The sequence below is a fragment of the Lepisma saccharinum genome, chromosome 11 (assembly GCF_977018435.1).
Source record: "Lepisma saccharinum chromosome 11, izLepSacc3.1, whole genome shotgun sequence".
NCBI lineage: Eukaryota > Metazoa > Arthropoda > Insecta > Zygentoma > Lepismatidae > Lepisma > Lepisma saccharinum.
This window is the reverse complement of record NC_139239.1, coordinates 39,300,496-39,317,280: the sequence shown is the minus strand read 5'-3', so window position 1 is coordinate 39,317,280 and position 16,785 is coordinate 39,300,496. Positions and strand designations below refer to the sequence as shown.

Genomic DNA, 16,785 nt, shown 5'->3' with positions numbered 1-16,785 from the left:
TCAACAAATTGACGTCTTTTGAATAAAATTTGGGGTGAAAAGAAAGCTATCTAAAAAAAGAACTCTCTACTGATATTTACACAGCACAATGAAATCATATACATTGTACACATTATGGACACAAGAACATGTTTTAAGTTTTATTATTGATTTTTTTTATTTTGATTTTGATTTTAAAATTTTGGGTGCGTCAGCACTAAGGCTATTTTGCACCCGTCACACTATACGGGGTCCAGCCCCTTACCGTTACACATAACAACTCTAACGTTGCTTAATTAAAATCATAAAAGATTAAAATGTTCTGACTTTCGTTAAAAGCCGAGGCTGCAAAGAACACTCAGCACAAATAAGGACAAAACACAGGACAACACAAACAAAATTATACTGGCCATTGGGCCAGTCGCCAGAGCCTCGTTAGTCTTAAGTCCAGGGTGTACTAACGTGGAAGTGAGGTTGACATTTGGGTCTACTACGTGGAAGGTCACCCCTTACACCCCTAAGTTTTATTATTATGACACAAGTGGTGCTCCCAGGATTTTTTTTACTAGTCTCCTCATTTTGTCATCTTTTCCTGCCTTTGACTTTCCTTTTCTTAGGAATACTGGGTCAAAGGGGAAGGGGGTTTGTGTCCTGCCAACCCTCCCCCAGCCCCGGGCATGCCTCTGTACGACACTTTAAATAATATGTATATACTCTTTCTGCTGTAATGATTCTGATTCCACTGCTTAATTTTTATCTCCAAACTGATATATCTTCCCTTCCCATGAGGGATAAAGGAAATAGGTTGGTATCACATTCGGTCATTTCAGAGATTTTCAAAGTGATCCTGCGTGGATGCTTTCCAGTTGTGGAAAGAGCATGGGAGTGTCTTCATGTTTTGAGAACCTTGAGGCAATAAGATTTGTTGAATTGTTCGATAGCGGAAAATTTCGCATATATGCAAAGGAGTTTAGAATTTATTGTGGTGAGTACATAGTCTATGTTTCTTTGGTTTGAAATGAAATTTTTAAAGTTTGTGTTTAACTTTTCATTTTAATGTCTGACTCCGAATACAATTTTTAGGGTGCCCACAAATCTTACATTACAATCACGTAGCATAAATTAAATAAATGAGTCCCCCACCTTGTATTTTACCTAAATCAGTGGTCACCGTTTGCCCACATTAAAAAATAATGAACAAATAAAGGTACTAATAAATAAATAAGAAATTGCGTACCCCTTTAGTCGTACGGTATGTGGAAAGTTCGCATATGTAAGACGTTTATTACCATACGAATAATGTTACCTGGAATTTTGAAAGTAAATGTGACGTTTACGGATCATATGGTTTATTTTCAGAACCGTCACTTTATTATGATATTTTGACAAATCCAGCCACCGGGGCAATGAGGCTATAAACCTTAAACCCCCTCTTGGCATGCCATTGTACTACATGTTTTGTTGTACTGAAACATTGCTTGCCTCCTTCGTAAGACTATGCTTCGCTACTGAGCTAGTGGTCACATCAAAATACTAACCAGCAACAGCTTTATATTTTGGCTCAACATATTTCGTCAGATCATTCTCCATGTAGAAATGATGGCAAAATAAGGGATGACTACTATATAAGTATATGTAACACCTCCATCCCCTTTCGAAAATCCTGTGCATGCCACTGACTGCAACCACCAACATTTCAAATCAAGAGCCGCCACTGATGGAAATATTTGTTGAATGTGTTAATGAAACTAAAGAAGGTCGTTCACTTTATATCCGACCATGTTTGACGGGTACCCACCTTAAGAGATACCGCGCCGCCACCACCGATCATGTTCTATTGGACCCCCAGCATTGTGGACTCGCCCGGCATTGTAGTTTCCATTGCAGCAAGCTCTGGCCCAGGACAGGCATGGGAATTCTGTCCCACTCCTCCCTGCAAGCTTTCCATAGACCATCCAGGGTGTGTGAGTGGCGATGTTGAAGACGTCATTTCAACAGTCCAAATGCGCAAAAATCCATTGGACTGGCATCTGGGCTTTTCACAGGAATGTCTTCAACCGCACTGACAAGAATTCCTAATTCCTCTGCCATTTCCTGATAAAAACATAGTGATGTTCTGGCGGTATGACTCGAAGCCTTGTCCCTATGGAACATCACCTGGTTCGCGTTCATTCCATACAATTTTGGGATGTCTCTCCGATAGATAGGTGTCAGAATGGAGTCTTGGATGTATCTGGCATTCACCTTCACGTTTTTGTCCACCTTGCGTATCATCAACTTACCCTCATATCCGAATCCCGTCACAACCATAAAGCCACGAGGGAAACTTTCCCTGCACTGACGAACAAAGTTACTGCGCCCCTTGCCATCAATGTCACGGTATGTGATCACCCGAATGTGACCACCAGCAGTGAGATGGACATATGATTCATCCATTGTGACAACTTTCTTCCATTTGGAACCCGCCAGGTACCTTTCATACAGGTTCACAATGTGTACGTATGAAAACTTAGCATGGAAAAGGGCCATTACGTAACCCTCCCAATACCGGTTGATTTTCGGCGCTATTTGATAACATTCACTACCAACACTCATGCACCTACAAAGTCAGACACAACACTGCTCCCGCCAGCAGATCCATAGTTCCAGCATGATACGCCGAGTTGCAGCCCCGAATCGAAAATGGTCGGATATAAAGCGAACAACCTCTGTATAATACATAATTTCAGTACCTTTTTTCCAGTGAAAATAAAACATTCTGTATGTACTACATAATTTTAACATGAATTTTTTTTTTTATAGTCATTGTAGCTGAATTTTGACAATTTTTTTAAATAATAGTTTGCAAAATATCAACTGTGATGTAGTAAGACTTGAAGCTTTCCTGGCGATGAATGATGAATAGATTCTCTCGAGCTATCGACCAGGTGAGTTGAAAATATTCCAAGCTTTCGAGAGCTAACGTCACTCTCATCTTCAGGGTTGATGAGAGTGATGTTAGCTCAAGCTCAAGCTTGGAATATTTTCCACAACTCACCTGGTCGATAGCCCGAAAGAATCTCTTCATCAACTGTCATGTTTTTTTACAGTTTAATGATAATGACACTATGTACGGTATAACATGATCACTATTTTGAATACATTTCTACACAAAATGTTTGCTAATTTTGCCTATAAAAATTATTGCATATTAAATCAAGAGAATTTAAGTATGTTTACAGTTTACATATTACATTTCTATTCCTATGAGCTTCACTCCATCAGTACATATAGTTTGTTTTCATTCTTTTCCTTTTTAGAGCCTAATAAACACTATTAAATGATTACGAGATTAATATCCTTTCTTCAAAAGTGATTCTGATATCTACAAAATCCTTATGTATTGTTCTATAAATTATTTATTTAAAGTGTTTTAAATCAGATTTTTTTTTAAATCACCCGATTTAAATCAACCTACATGCTGCACTCTATGCCCCTGGGGAACATAGCAGAGCGTTACAGAAGCAACGTAAGATATTTGTAGAGCACAGGAAAGTGTATAGACTGATTGCTGTATGTCGTGCCCAAGCAGACTCTTGTAAATATTATTGTCTTGAATTGGGAAAGTTTAGTGCAACATTATGCACAATGTAAAGGAATTCAATTTGCCATTAACTGTATTTCTGTTTTTTGAGGTTGAGCTACCATAATTTTTCTTGTGCTCCAAGTTATCAGACTAGGTGTTTTCATGCTCTACTTTTTGAATGTTGTTCACGCATACATAGTGAATAAAATGTTTAGTTCCTATTATAAATCTTTGTGTCTATGTGATAGTTCATTCAGTAGTAATAGTACACGATGATAGGATATAATGAGATGATAATGGGTACCCTATTTGGTTTTGTTTTGATGCACAATTTCCTGCAGTCTTTGTGACAAAACAACAAAGGAAGATTCACCTTGAGTTAATTTTTTGATGCTAAACAGTGTAACAATTTTCAATTAGACTTAGCTCAATTGTAGGTATATAGAGGAGTTACACTTTGTTCCTTTATATATTTTTTTTATCCACTTAAGTTTAATGTGAGGCCAAAGAGGCTCCCCAAAATAGATTTCCTAAGTAAATTCTAATTGCATCTGTATCAAGATGGAATGTCAAAATTGAATTTACAGTGAAAGCTCTAAATAAAATGAGTTTCCACTCTGATGAATAGTTCTCATTGTATGATTAAAAAAAAAGCCCTTGACAAACATCCAATAAGAGCATTACATTGTAATAGAAGTATGACTTGGCTGACAGAACTGAAAAATCATCTGTAGTTTCAGAAAAATGACATGCTAATTGCTGCCATGTGATGTTGGATGAACCAGCCACCTGAACAACCTTACTGCGAGTGGTGCATAAATGGACGAACTATTTACTAAAGATTAATTCTAAGACCAGTGCTCGAAGTTTTGGGGAATGTTGGGGGATGCTATCACCCCATTAAAAAAAAAAATCATAAAGGGTCCCCCCACCTATTCCCGAACTTGACCAAGCATCATCCCTCCAGCTAGGAATTTCCACTTCAAGCACTGTATAAGGCTGTGTTGATTGATTGATTGAGTTGCTTTATTTTACTTCGCTTTTTGTGCCACTTTTGGCTAATTTGCAAAGATGGGGATGAGTGATGATAAGATAAAATTGATGAATGGACACTCACAAACATACATGCCCAGGCCAGGATTCAAACCAGGGACCCCTGGCTTCGTAGCACGATGTGCTAACCACTCCGCCACGGGGGCTGGCTATAAGGCTATGTTAAGAGATCATTACACGCATTTTAAAATATAAAAATATACGTACTTGGCATATACATTTCCTACTCTTCAACATTTGGTACAGATTGTGAATCCGAGTGTGCTGACTCTCAATATATTTCATTAAGTTTTCTACAAGCACCTTGACTTCTGGAATCAATTCCAAATCATCTTCCACACTTCTTTGAGTTTGTTTTAGTTGATGGAACTCATCATGATCATTTCCATACTTCACTACACTCAGCTGCACTTCACTCAGCTGCATTATCTCTATCTCCATAAACTCTCCATCAAATGGTACACCCATCACTTCCCATTCCTCTAATATAGATGAATCGGAAAGTTCTGAATCAGAATCTGATTCATCATCTAACTCCTCTTCTTCTTCTTCCTTCTCTTCCACAGATTCATTTCCATTTCCCTCACACACAATATCCTCAACTTTTTCATTAGAAGTATCATCATATTCTTCATTGTCCTCAAATTCACCATGCCTTACACTTTGATTCAAATTCTCGAGACTTACATTTTCACTGATATCCCCAAGTTGAGAATCCTTGATATCTCCGAGTTCAGAATCCTTAATATCTCCGAGTTCGGAATCCTTGATATCTCCAAGTTTGGAATCCTTAATATCTCCAAGTTCAGAATTCTTGATATCTCCAAGTTCGGAATCCTTGATATCTCCAAGTTTGGAATCCTTGATATCTCCAAGTTCGGAATCCTTATCTTCATGCTGTCCATTAGTCTCTGAATTACAGTCGATATCTTGATCTGAATTTATACTACTTGCCATGCTTTTTGTACATAAATGGGGTATTTATATTTCCAGAATTGCTTTCTTCATTGTTCTTCACATTTTTACTATGGAGGATGCATCTACATCATCACCTTTGGAGAACAAACCTGTAGAAAGCAGTACATATATTAGCACAACAAATGTAAGACACACACACACACACTAAGTGTTGTCTTGACAACTACTTTAATTTGTCCCAAAATATTTTCAATAGCATCTGCTATTTCAGGCATATCAAATACAACACTTTTTTAATGACTGATGGACACCACAGACTAAGTGAAAGAAACAATTTGGGTAATGTTAGATGAATAGTTCATCAATTACATTTCTGATTAACCCTCCATCGGTCACGCTGTATCTCTGAGATACAACTAAAATAGTATATTTTCTCAGAAATGATTAGGCATGCAGTTCTAAGCTTCTCTCCTCTTTGTTTGAATATAGATGACCACAGTTTCGCCTGGTACTCCATGTCTGGGCTTAGTAGGATGTTTGTATCTGTGAGATACAGAATGACTGATTTTGTTTGGGTTAGTTTGTTTGCAGAATGGACTGATTGGAACTGGAAAATATGCTGAACTCATTCCTTCCATGCACTACAGCAGTGATGGCGAATGCAATGAACATGACATCAACAGCGATAAAGTGTCTGTCGAAGATTGTGAAGAGGAGGTAATTCAGAAACTGAACTGGAATGTGATGACAATTGAGATGAACGGTAGTGTCGCATATAAATAAATGATTGTAAGGTGACAATAAATATCATATGTAGTACTAAGGAAATATTTTTAAGGTACTTAAGAATCATTACATGTAGGACTAAAACTCAAGTGACAATTAAAAAGGAAATAATGAATATATTAGTAAAACCATACTTTGTAGATGGCGCAGTGGTAGCGTCGTCACCATGTAATTAAGGGGTCCCGGGTTTGATACCTGGTGGAGGCACATAGTGGTTTGGATCTCACTTTAAACTGTAGGTCCAGTCCCGATTAGCCTTACTGTGCATAAAGTGGACTTAAAACACCAAATCAACCATCCAACCATACTTTGTAGAAAATTCTCTATGCTGGGAACCAGGCAACGTCGATGTCTACGGTGTTTCAAAGGCAACAGATCTCATTGCAGTAGCACTGACAGAGATGATTCCACACAGGTAAAACAGCAACAGCGAAAAATAAAGCAAAGCCATTCAGGTAGGCTTGGTAGCTCAGAGCAATGGTATGGTATGCTAGAAACCCAGGTTCGAGTCCTGGTCGAGACTCCATTTTTTGCTGAAATTTCTACACAGTACATCTTCTGCGTGTGTCAAATCATCATGTAAAACCATACTTGTATCTCATAGACACAGCACAACCAATTTTGTTACTTTCCAGATGGGACCTATGAAGGGTTAATACTAGTTGAACAATTAGAAGGCCACATATCTGACGAACATTAGTTGAACATGGAGTCAATTACATTTTCTACTAATACTAGCAAAATAATTATTCAGCTTATTTTCTAATATGGTAGTAGTGATACCTCACATTGGCAGAAGGTTGTGTTCTCCTTTATATTTCATTGACTAGCTGGCCAGGTTCGGTATTTAATACTGAAAGTGATACAAAGATGGGTGGAATGTTTTAAAGAGTAAGAAATAAAATATTAATGATGAAGTAGAATACATGCAAATGATAACCATAAAAGATGAAAGAACTGATCAAATTCCAAGGCAAGAAATTAACAAAGCTATAAATAAGAAATAAAAGTTACTGCAAAATACTCAGCACATAAAGTAAAAGAAGAAATACAAAATTTAATAGACAAGATATGGAAAGACGAAAATTGCCATAAAGCTGAAAAATTTGAATATAGTGGTCAATATCCAAAAAGATAAGAGTGTGAAAAACTAAATGTTATAACTATACAGGAATGTAGTTTACAATATATTTTCTAGTGATAAATGAAAGAATGAAATTATATGCAGGAAACAAATATAAATAAAAATCTAGAATCCTACTCATTACATTCCCTCTAAAGTAATTGTTTCTATATTTCTGGAATAAAAACTACTAATTTAAAAAAAAATAGTGCTGAAGACATTGATAATTAAACACTTTTAAATAAGATCAATTGGAATTTCATTTCCTGAAGTTGGAATCTGGATGTGAAACTTTTATCCTGATACTGATATCGACTATTCAAGATCCTACAAACCCAGACTTGACATATTTAAGAATAACATGTTAAAAACCTTGTGTTTTAAACATTTAAATCACATGCCTATTTTTTTTTTCTGCAAGTGCTTAAAATGACAGATCGTGGAGAAGTTTAACCTTCTCAAACAGCCTGTATGCTAGATTTACAAGTAATGCTAATAGGTATTGTAAGAAATAAGTCAAGTGTTTGCTTTATAGCTAGAAACACAGTTCTTCTTCGGATTTTTCTAAAAGTTTTATTTGTTTCTTTAAAAAACACACAAACTTTGCCAACACTGTGCACATCCCTAGTAGTAAGGGATGAGGTCAGTAGCAGTCAATTAACACTTCTAGAGATGTCCAGGTTTCAGTAGACATTGAAAAAAAATGTTTCTGGACCGGATTCTACGATAATGATATGGTGTGAGTCAAACAAGCAATTATAAAGATCTACAACAAAGAGTCAAGTATGGTGTTGGTATTGTGGTGATTTGGGAATGCATAGAAATACCTTGAGTAAGGGAACTTGATTTCATAGTAAACACAATGAATAACAAACATAATCTGGAAATTTTGAAGAGAAATTTGCACAAGAGGTTTGAAAAACTAGGGTTCAGGGAAAATTTCAAGATAATGATCCCAAGCACACATTATATTTGGTGAAGGCGTATCTATTCTATAACTCTACTAAGGTTCTGGAAACATGACATTAGTATCACCTCAACCTCATTAAATTTTATGGCAAGAATTGGATAAAAGGGCAAGAGTCAAAAGTTGACTTACAAGACAATTACAGGATGAATGGGTAAATATTTAGTGCAATTTCACCACGAAGATTGTAAGTTTCATGCCGAGACATTTGACTGAAAAGGTAACGATTCCGAATGTATGATATTTTTCAAATTCTCCTAGTAGAAAGACTAATTATTGTAGAATTTTGGAAATCATTGTCACACAAAATTTGAACCTTCCTTGAAGTAATGAGCACAGTTTGGATTTGAAAAAAGTTGTTTATGTTGTAAAAAATTACCTTACAAAGCATTCTCCGTTACAAGTGACAGTAAATATCTTAGACTAGTGGGAATGAATGTAGAAGTAAATCGGAATCTTAGTAGAATGCATTTAGGGAATTTATTTTAATGCTAAGAGAACCAAACCTCACCTGCCTAACCTAACCATGAAAGCATATATTGAACAAAATCTTAAGTAATCGCTAAAACTCCACAGTATGTGTTAACAGACATAAATCAAAATCGAACCGTGTAAAAATTGCATTCATAGCAGGTTGCAAAATCCTGAGGGGATAGAAGAATACCACTCCAACAATAATCTTGGCCTCAAAAATCTTGGTTCCCGTGAGGAAAGTTTTTGTTACAACAAACAAAAAATCACAAATTACTTTTAATTTAAAATATACATTACTAAGAATAATATCGAAAACATACACAAATTAGTGTGGTTGTGAGTGTTTAATGCTTCTCTCTCTCAAGAGCTACAGCCAATCAATATACACAATAAAAGTAAAACAAGAATGCAAGACAGTAATAACTATGAAATCTAATTGATTGACATTAACATAAAGTAAAACTAAACAAAAACTTACTTAACTTAATAAAACCACTTCAACTATTTCATAATTCATTAACATCTTTAACCAGTCAGTAAAGGGTAATTCCATGGTCACTTACGTTACATTCAGAGAAGATAAAATTATTTGAAATGTGATTTCACAATAATTTACTACTTTTACCACAGTTTAAAAATTTCCTTAGCAGAATTAAAGTCATAATTCAACTTTCTCACTCAAATTTGATCAAAGTTATTCATTGTATAATGAAAAAAAATGAAATGAAACAGTCGCATACGTTACACAAAATGTGACAGTAATATGTGAAAAGTAAACTTGCAATTTTATTCCTGTTCTGTTTCCACGATTTGAAAAATATAACTTAGATATAGTGTCTTGGAACTCAAAACCATTTTGAGGTATTAAATAGTCATGTGTAAGGAGAGAAAAAAATAAAATAATAGTAAATTAAGTTATAGGAAATGGTCACTTACGTTACCAGTCTGAATTAGGAAGAGGGTGCTAGTGTGTGAGTAATAAAAAACTCAAACGTAAGTAACCGTGGAATTACTCCAAGGTAATGCCATACAAAAAGGGACAAAATAAACATTTTTTGAAAATATATCTAGTGAAATGTTATCTGTATGGGTAAATAGTTTACTTTCTATAGTTGTTTGGCAACAGTGTAAAATTACCCAGCATTCCCTACTATCCAGATGGCACTTATGACAAGTTCCCTGTAAAGTGACTGCTGGTTTCCAAGAGAATTTCTTTATCAGGTAATGTTTTTTTTCAATTGAATACATAATGATATTTAGTATTTAGGCTTTACCAACTTAATTGATGGCTAATTTGCTTCAAAATATAGTGATGTGCTAAATGTAATATTTATTGGAAGTTATCTAATTTAGCAGGTTTTTGTAGGACATCATGCATAATTTGGTTAAATGGCCGCTAAACCTAGTCACGGAGCAACTAGTGGTGTATTTTGGCTGCCTGTTGCAGTGGTTCTCAACCTTTGAGACACCACAGCCCAGTAAATTTATTTCCTACAAGTTGATGCCCTGAACCCATGCTACGGGTTCTGCCGAGACGTACCTTAGCATAAGCCAGCTTAGCACAGGGGTAGAGCAAAAGATACCCAGGGCTAAGATTTGAGGAGCTAACGTTATATGTTGGTAAAAGAAACACAAGGTTTACCTACTACAGAAGGAATAAAACTGAAATACAGAAGGTTGATCCGTCTATGTGTGTCCGATTTTGACGTCTCACCTACTTTAGGAAAACCCCCGGGACCACCAGCGGTTGCCCTCGATGTGAGCACCATGGGTCCTGGCAATAGTCCTGCACCGTAACTTCCATTGTAGGAGGCTCCGTTGAAGTACAGGAACGGGAATCTTGAGCCACTCCTCCTGGCAGGCTTTCCAGAGGCCACGGACAGTGGTGACACGACGAGATGCAAGTGCTCTTTTCAATAGGCCAAACCCGTAAAAATCCATGGGACTGGCATCAGGTGACTTCACTGGTATGTCCTGGAAGGGAATTGCCTCGATGCCGGTGTCTGCTGCCATTTGTTGCAGAAATCTCTGTGTAGAACGAGATGTATCTGATGAGGCCTTATCCATATGCAGACAGACCTGATTTATTGCATTTCCATACAAACGGGGCAGACCGTGTGTATAAATTGGTGTGAGGATATGTTGCTGATAAAATGCGGAGTTGATTTTACAGTTTTTAGGCACCAGCCGAATCGTTAACTTGCCTTCATAGCAGTATCCCACGACAACCAGAAATCCCTTCGCGAAACTTGCTTTGCACCGACGGATGAAGTCAGGACGGGTTTTTGAGCCTCGTGGGGTGTACGTTACGGCTCGAATTTTGCCACAATCGAACGATAAGTCCATGCTTCATCGAGTGTGGCAACAAACTTCCACTTTTCCCAGGATAGATGGCGTTCGTAGAGGCGCCTGCAGTGAGTCTCTCTCCCCCTCCGATGGGCCGCAGTGAGGAAGTGTCCACGACTTTTAAACACCATCTGGAGCTTTAATTTGTCACGTAGGTTGCGGTTCACAGTTGACTGTGCCACGTGCACTCGTCTTGCCATCACACGTTGCGTAGGAGGGTTTTCCTGTAGGGACATTTGGCGCAACCTCCGAGCTAAAGGTGGAGTCATCGCAGTACACGGTCGCTTTCTACTCCCCTTTGTGGGTGAACGAAGTGCTGGAACGTCATGGTGTTTATGTCAATTAATTATGTTCTTGATGGTCGTTAACCCCAATGCACATCCATTTTCCCCGCACTGTTTTTGAATCTGTGTCACGGAAAACTTGGGGTGGAAAAGTGCTACGACGTAGCCTTCCCAAAATCGGTTCACCTTGGGAGCCATGGTGCACACACCACACACACACGAACTTGGCACGATACTAGAGGCCTTTGGCTTTCTTCTGCTGTTTGAATCATTCAGATCGGTCGATTCTGTGATCAGGGGTGAAGGTTTAAATTCGGACACATATAGACGGATCAACCTTCTGTATATTCTGAAAAACATTTGCATGATACAATTTCCACACTGTATTAGATTTTATCTTTTTACAATTTCAGTTAATGGTTATGTATTTTTGTATTTCCTTCTTCGTTGTGGCTATTCTATGGACTTTGGACTTCTTCTTTTACAGGCTTCTACCTCCATATGCTTGTGTGAATTCTTCTTGGTTTACAACCATCTATCTGCATACATTTATTCTTCTTTGGTTACAACCACCTATCTGTATACATTAATTCTTCTTGGATAACAACCATCTATCTGCATACATTAATTCTTCTTGGGTTACAGCCATATATCTGCATAAATGTATTCTTCTTGGGTTACAACCATCTATCTGCATGCATGTATTCTTCTTGGATTTCAAACATCTATCTGCATACATTTATTCTTCTTGGGTTACAACCACCTATCGGCATACATTAATTCTTCTTGGATTACAACCATCTATGTGCATACATTAATTCTTCTTAGGTTACAGCCATCTATCTGCATACATGTATTCTTCTTGGGTTACAACCATCTATCTGCATGCATGTATTCTTCTTGGATTTCAAACATCTATCTGCATACATTTATTCTTCTTGGGTTACAACCATCTACCTGCATACAATTTATTCTTCTTGGGTTACAACCATCTGTCTGCATACATTAATTCTTCTTGGATTACTCCCCAAATATCTGTATGCTTCCCATAGGGTCGCTGCCTAGCTTGCTGCGCCACCTACTAACCAAATGGAAAAAGGAGTAATCAAAGGGCGCCGCCAATTCCGCGATCACCTTAATCCGGGCTCCAATAAATGCACCTATACGAAGTGCTTGGGGGCAGCCGAAGACTTGGCACCACATCGGGACAAACAACCAAAACCTAACAAGAAACCTCGTTCTTGTTGGAACCGTAAATACAAAAGACACAAAATTGTAATCACATTTCGACTTCTTTAATTTCTTCATGTAATCATATATGTTATATGTGACGATCATTTGATCTTTTCTCTTTGATCTCACTTCATCATTATTCTGAGTTCATAGATTATGACAAACACAATTAATTTCAGTATTTATAATCACTGTTGTTTAGTTCCCACACTCATTGTTGCTTTAACCCACGATACTAATACTTTAGTTGTGTGCTGCCATCTATTGTCTGCTTTATATGACTCGGAGCTACGTTTGGGTGCGTAACACCCAAAAATTTTACTCATAAATACATTTCTGATCTTTAAAGTTTATATGGAAATTAATATGCACCCTTAATTAATATTAATATATGAACTATGGCATAATCATAGTTCAATTATGTTTAGACTTGTTGTCAAATATAAAATTACATGTAAATTAGTCGTCAACCCCTTAGTGCAACAGACCTTTTACAGCCCGGTGGTTGAAAAATACTGGCACTAAAACTGAAGCAGAGGCAACAGCATTACTTTATTCAACTCCAGAGGCCCATTCATGATTATAAAAGGAACCTTCTATCAAAACAATTTTATGATAATCTACTAAAGTAAAAGTGTGACCTTATTTTTTACAAGTCACTAAGTTTCAAAAGTACTGGTCACTTACGTTACACAAGTTCAGCTTACCGTTACTAGATATTAGTTGCTTGAAGAAAGCTGCTACTTTGTTTTCAGCACTCATTCACAGCCTACTAAAAGATAATAAATTTTTAGCTAAATATTTTCATTGCTATCATCAGGACAAGAACTTATCTCTTTTTTGGTCACTAACGTAACAAGCTTAGTCTACCTAAAAAAAAAAAAAACTTGCTACATTAGATAACTTCCAATAAATATTACATTTAGCACATCACTAAATTTTGAAGCAAATTAGCTATCAATTAACTTGGTAAAGACTAAGTACTAAATATCATTATGTATTCAAATGAAAAAAAACATTACCTGATAATGAAATTCTCTTGGAAACCAGCAGTCACTTTAAAGGGAACTTTTCATAGCTGCCATCAAGAAAGTAGGGAATGCTGGGCAATTTTACGCTGTTGCCAAACAACTATAGAAAGTATACTATTTACCCACACAGATAACATTTCACTAGATGTATTTTCAAAAATTGTTTATTTTGTCCCTTTCTGTATGGAATTACCCTAAAGGAATTAGTTTGTCAGTTTATACATAATATCGATATCGTAATATCTGATATATATAAAAGTAACAAATTAATTTCTTTATTTGAAATTAATAATAACAACAATAGATTTTAATCTAGTAATTTTGTACTTTTAATAACATTATCAATATGGTATGATTTTACAATACCGTACATTTCTCCCATATTTGCATACTGAATAATTCAGGCCTCCTAATCACAAATCTGCAGTTAAAATTTGGCACTCACGTGTAGAACTTGCAAAATAAGTGGGTCCTTGATCGCAACCGACACCCTCGATTTGCCAAGAAAACCAATGTTTATCGTAAAATTTAGACGGTCCGTGGTTACAATTAGCCTGACACTCCTCGAACGATGCATGGGTAGCCCCACAAACCATTCACGGGTAGCCCCACAAACCATTCATGGATAGCCTCACGAACCATGCACGGTTAGGTTAGGCTAACACAGTTAAAGGTAACGATTGTATAAGTCGGAGACGGATTTCTTCAAATTTACAGGAGAAAAAACGAGAAAGTACTTACGGAATTGCGTTCTTGAGGACTTTCTGAAGCTGGAGAAATTGTTTTTTTCGAATCGTGCAACTTATTTGGCCTGTAAGTAAGGTATTTTCGTCATTCATGCATCTCCGTTGTACGATAGCTCGTGCTGCCATTACCGTCGACTACGTGAATCAAATGTTCCGTGCGTTGGATTATGTAACCCCCTATCAGTGTAGCAACCACGCGGTAGTTTTACAAGATGACGTGTGAGCGGTTTTTCCAATTTAAGGTAAGACTAGTTTACGTCCTTTTCCTAAGGAATATGTGTCATATATCGTTGGCTAGCTTATTTTATAAGGAATTCAACAACGTAAATCCCAAAGCGAGGAAAAATTTCCTGAAGGAGTAAATCGAGAAAAACCAATGTTGTCCGGATATGCGTAATTGAACGTACTGAGGAATTTTTTAGATGATGAAGCACATATTTAGGGGTGAAATGAGTGCTAATGGAAACTACCTCAACCCCGTGAATGGATAGTGGGGCTATCGTGAACAGAAAGTGTAAAAAGGAAAAGGTACTTACCCGAAGAGATGCCGGGTGCAGCACCACGATCGTGCACCGCGAACGCAAAGAAGCAATCACCATGCAGATAAGGACGTGAAGATGAGTCTACGCTCAATTTTCGCTTAAAAACCTTTTGTGATTGATTGATTTAGTTTATTTTACTTCGCGTTTTGTGCCTCTTGGCTAATTTGCGAAGATGGGGATGAGTGATGAAAGGATGAGATTGATGAATGGACATTCACAAACAACCAAGCCCGACCGGGATCCTTGGCATCGCAGCGCGATGTGCTAACCACTCGGCCACAGGGTCGGGCGAAAAAACAAAAAAAAAAAAACCTTTGGTGAATAGTTTGTGCGGCTTTTATCGGTTCATAAGTTCAGAAACACTGCACATCAGCTGACGATACTGCATATCAGCTGACGATAGATAACGTGAGTCAAGATTTGCCCGCCGAATTAGCAACGACCAATAAATGATTATAATGTTAAAAATAACGCTTTTTTCATGGAAAAAAAAAGTGATCCCCAGCTTGGAAAATGTTCCGGTATGCATATGAGGTAAGTAGAAATGATTTTTATTTGAAAATAAACGAGTTTAATGTGTCTCCGGCTCATACAAACTGGTACCCAGTTAAAATTGGGGTCGTAGTAATATCAGGAATATATATTTCGTTACTTAGGTATTCGAAAAACAAAATCTTGCGATAAACATTGGTTTTCTTGAGAAATCGAGGGTGTCGGTAGCGATCACGGACCTGCTTATTTTGCAAGTTATACACGTGAGCGCCAAATTTTAACTACAGATTCGTGATTAGGAGGCCTAAATTATTGAGTATGCAAAATATGAGAGAAATTGGGGAAGTGTCCGGTATTGTAAAATCGTTCCACCTATGTTTAAAAAATATATGTTTGCGTGGAGGGGGTTTGTAGATTAAGATATGCCCCCCCCCCCTTCAATGATTTCGCACCCTTCCTAGCATGATGAAATCGCAATAAAACAAGAAACTTGGGTCCCTTTTATATCTACCTCAGAGTGTTCGAATATTAAAAATATATCAAAACCGACGTTTATATAATTTTATTATCTGACTTTAAATTGAATATCTTGATAATCGTTTCACATTCTTCTGAACGTCCAAAATATTTTGTTAACGATTTCTAATGTTCCTTCTCTTAAAATGTGTGCGACATGCCTCAAAAAAAGGAAAACTGCTCAAGGTACAGTGACTTACATAAATATGAAGTTCTCGTCACTGTACCTTGAGCAGCATTTGGTACCACGAATGACTTATGCATCATTGTCGTAATTATAGATTCAAGGATCTGATCTAATATTTTCTTAACTTTGTGCAGGTGGACCTTAAAAGACTATAAAGCTAACAGTATCAGTTAGAAAATATGAATTGATGACTTCTTGAAGTCAGTAACTTGTTTTATCATACGCTACCTGACTTGATAGAACACACACCTTATTACAAAAAACATTTTTTACAACATTTTCATTAACTGTGACAAATTCATCAAAAAAATTTCCAACCACTAGTGCTCAAAAACACCACTTCAAAAACATAAACACAGTAGGATGTAAGTGATAAAGTGTTAGTAATAGCGTTTATTACATTTGCGTTCCTTCTTGACAGAAGCGTACTTGGACCTACTGGGTGTGAAAAAGACCGAGTCCGAAAGGTGCAAGACCGTACTTGAAGCGAGCCTCCTCCGAGTATGGTCTTGGAGTGCGGTCTTCAAGTCGTAGACTGGAAGC

At 37.1% G+C, this 16,785-nt stretch overlaps 1 protein-coding gene across 5 annotated transcripts in view; it reads right to left on the bottom strand.

The window, feature by feature from the left end:
- LOC145994730 (uncharacterized) overlaps positions 1-16,785 on the bottom strand; it is a 402,364-nt gene extending 385,579 nt beyond the window's left edge. For 3 of the 5 annotated variants that reach the window (XM_083130940.1, XM_083130941.1, XM_083130937.1), the window contains exons 1-2: positions 16,492-16,614; positions 4,805-5,664 (exon numbers count right to left, since the gene is read on the bottom strand). In XM_083130940.1, the coding sequence (XP_082987066.1) occupies positions 4,805-5,554 (750 nt within the window). In that variant the 5' untranslated portion in view covers positions 5,555-5,664; positions 16,492-16,614. Of the gene's footprint in view, positions 1-4,804; positions 5,665-16,470; positions 16,615-16,681 lie in introns of those variants that run through there. The other 2 variants (XM_083130939.1, XM_083130938.1) reach the window with 2 other exon arrangements.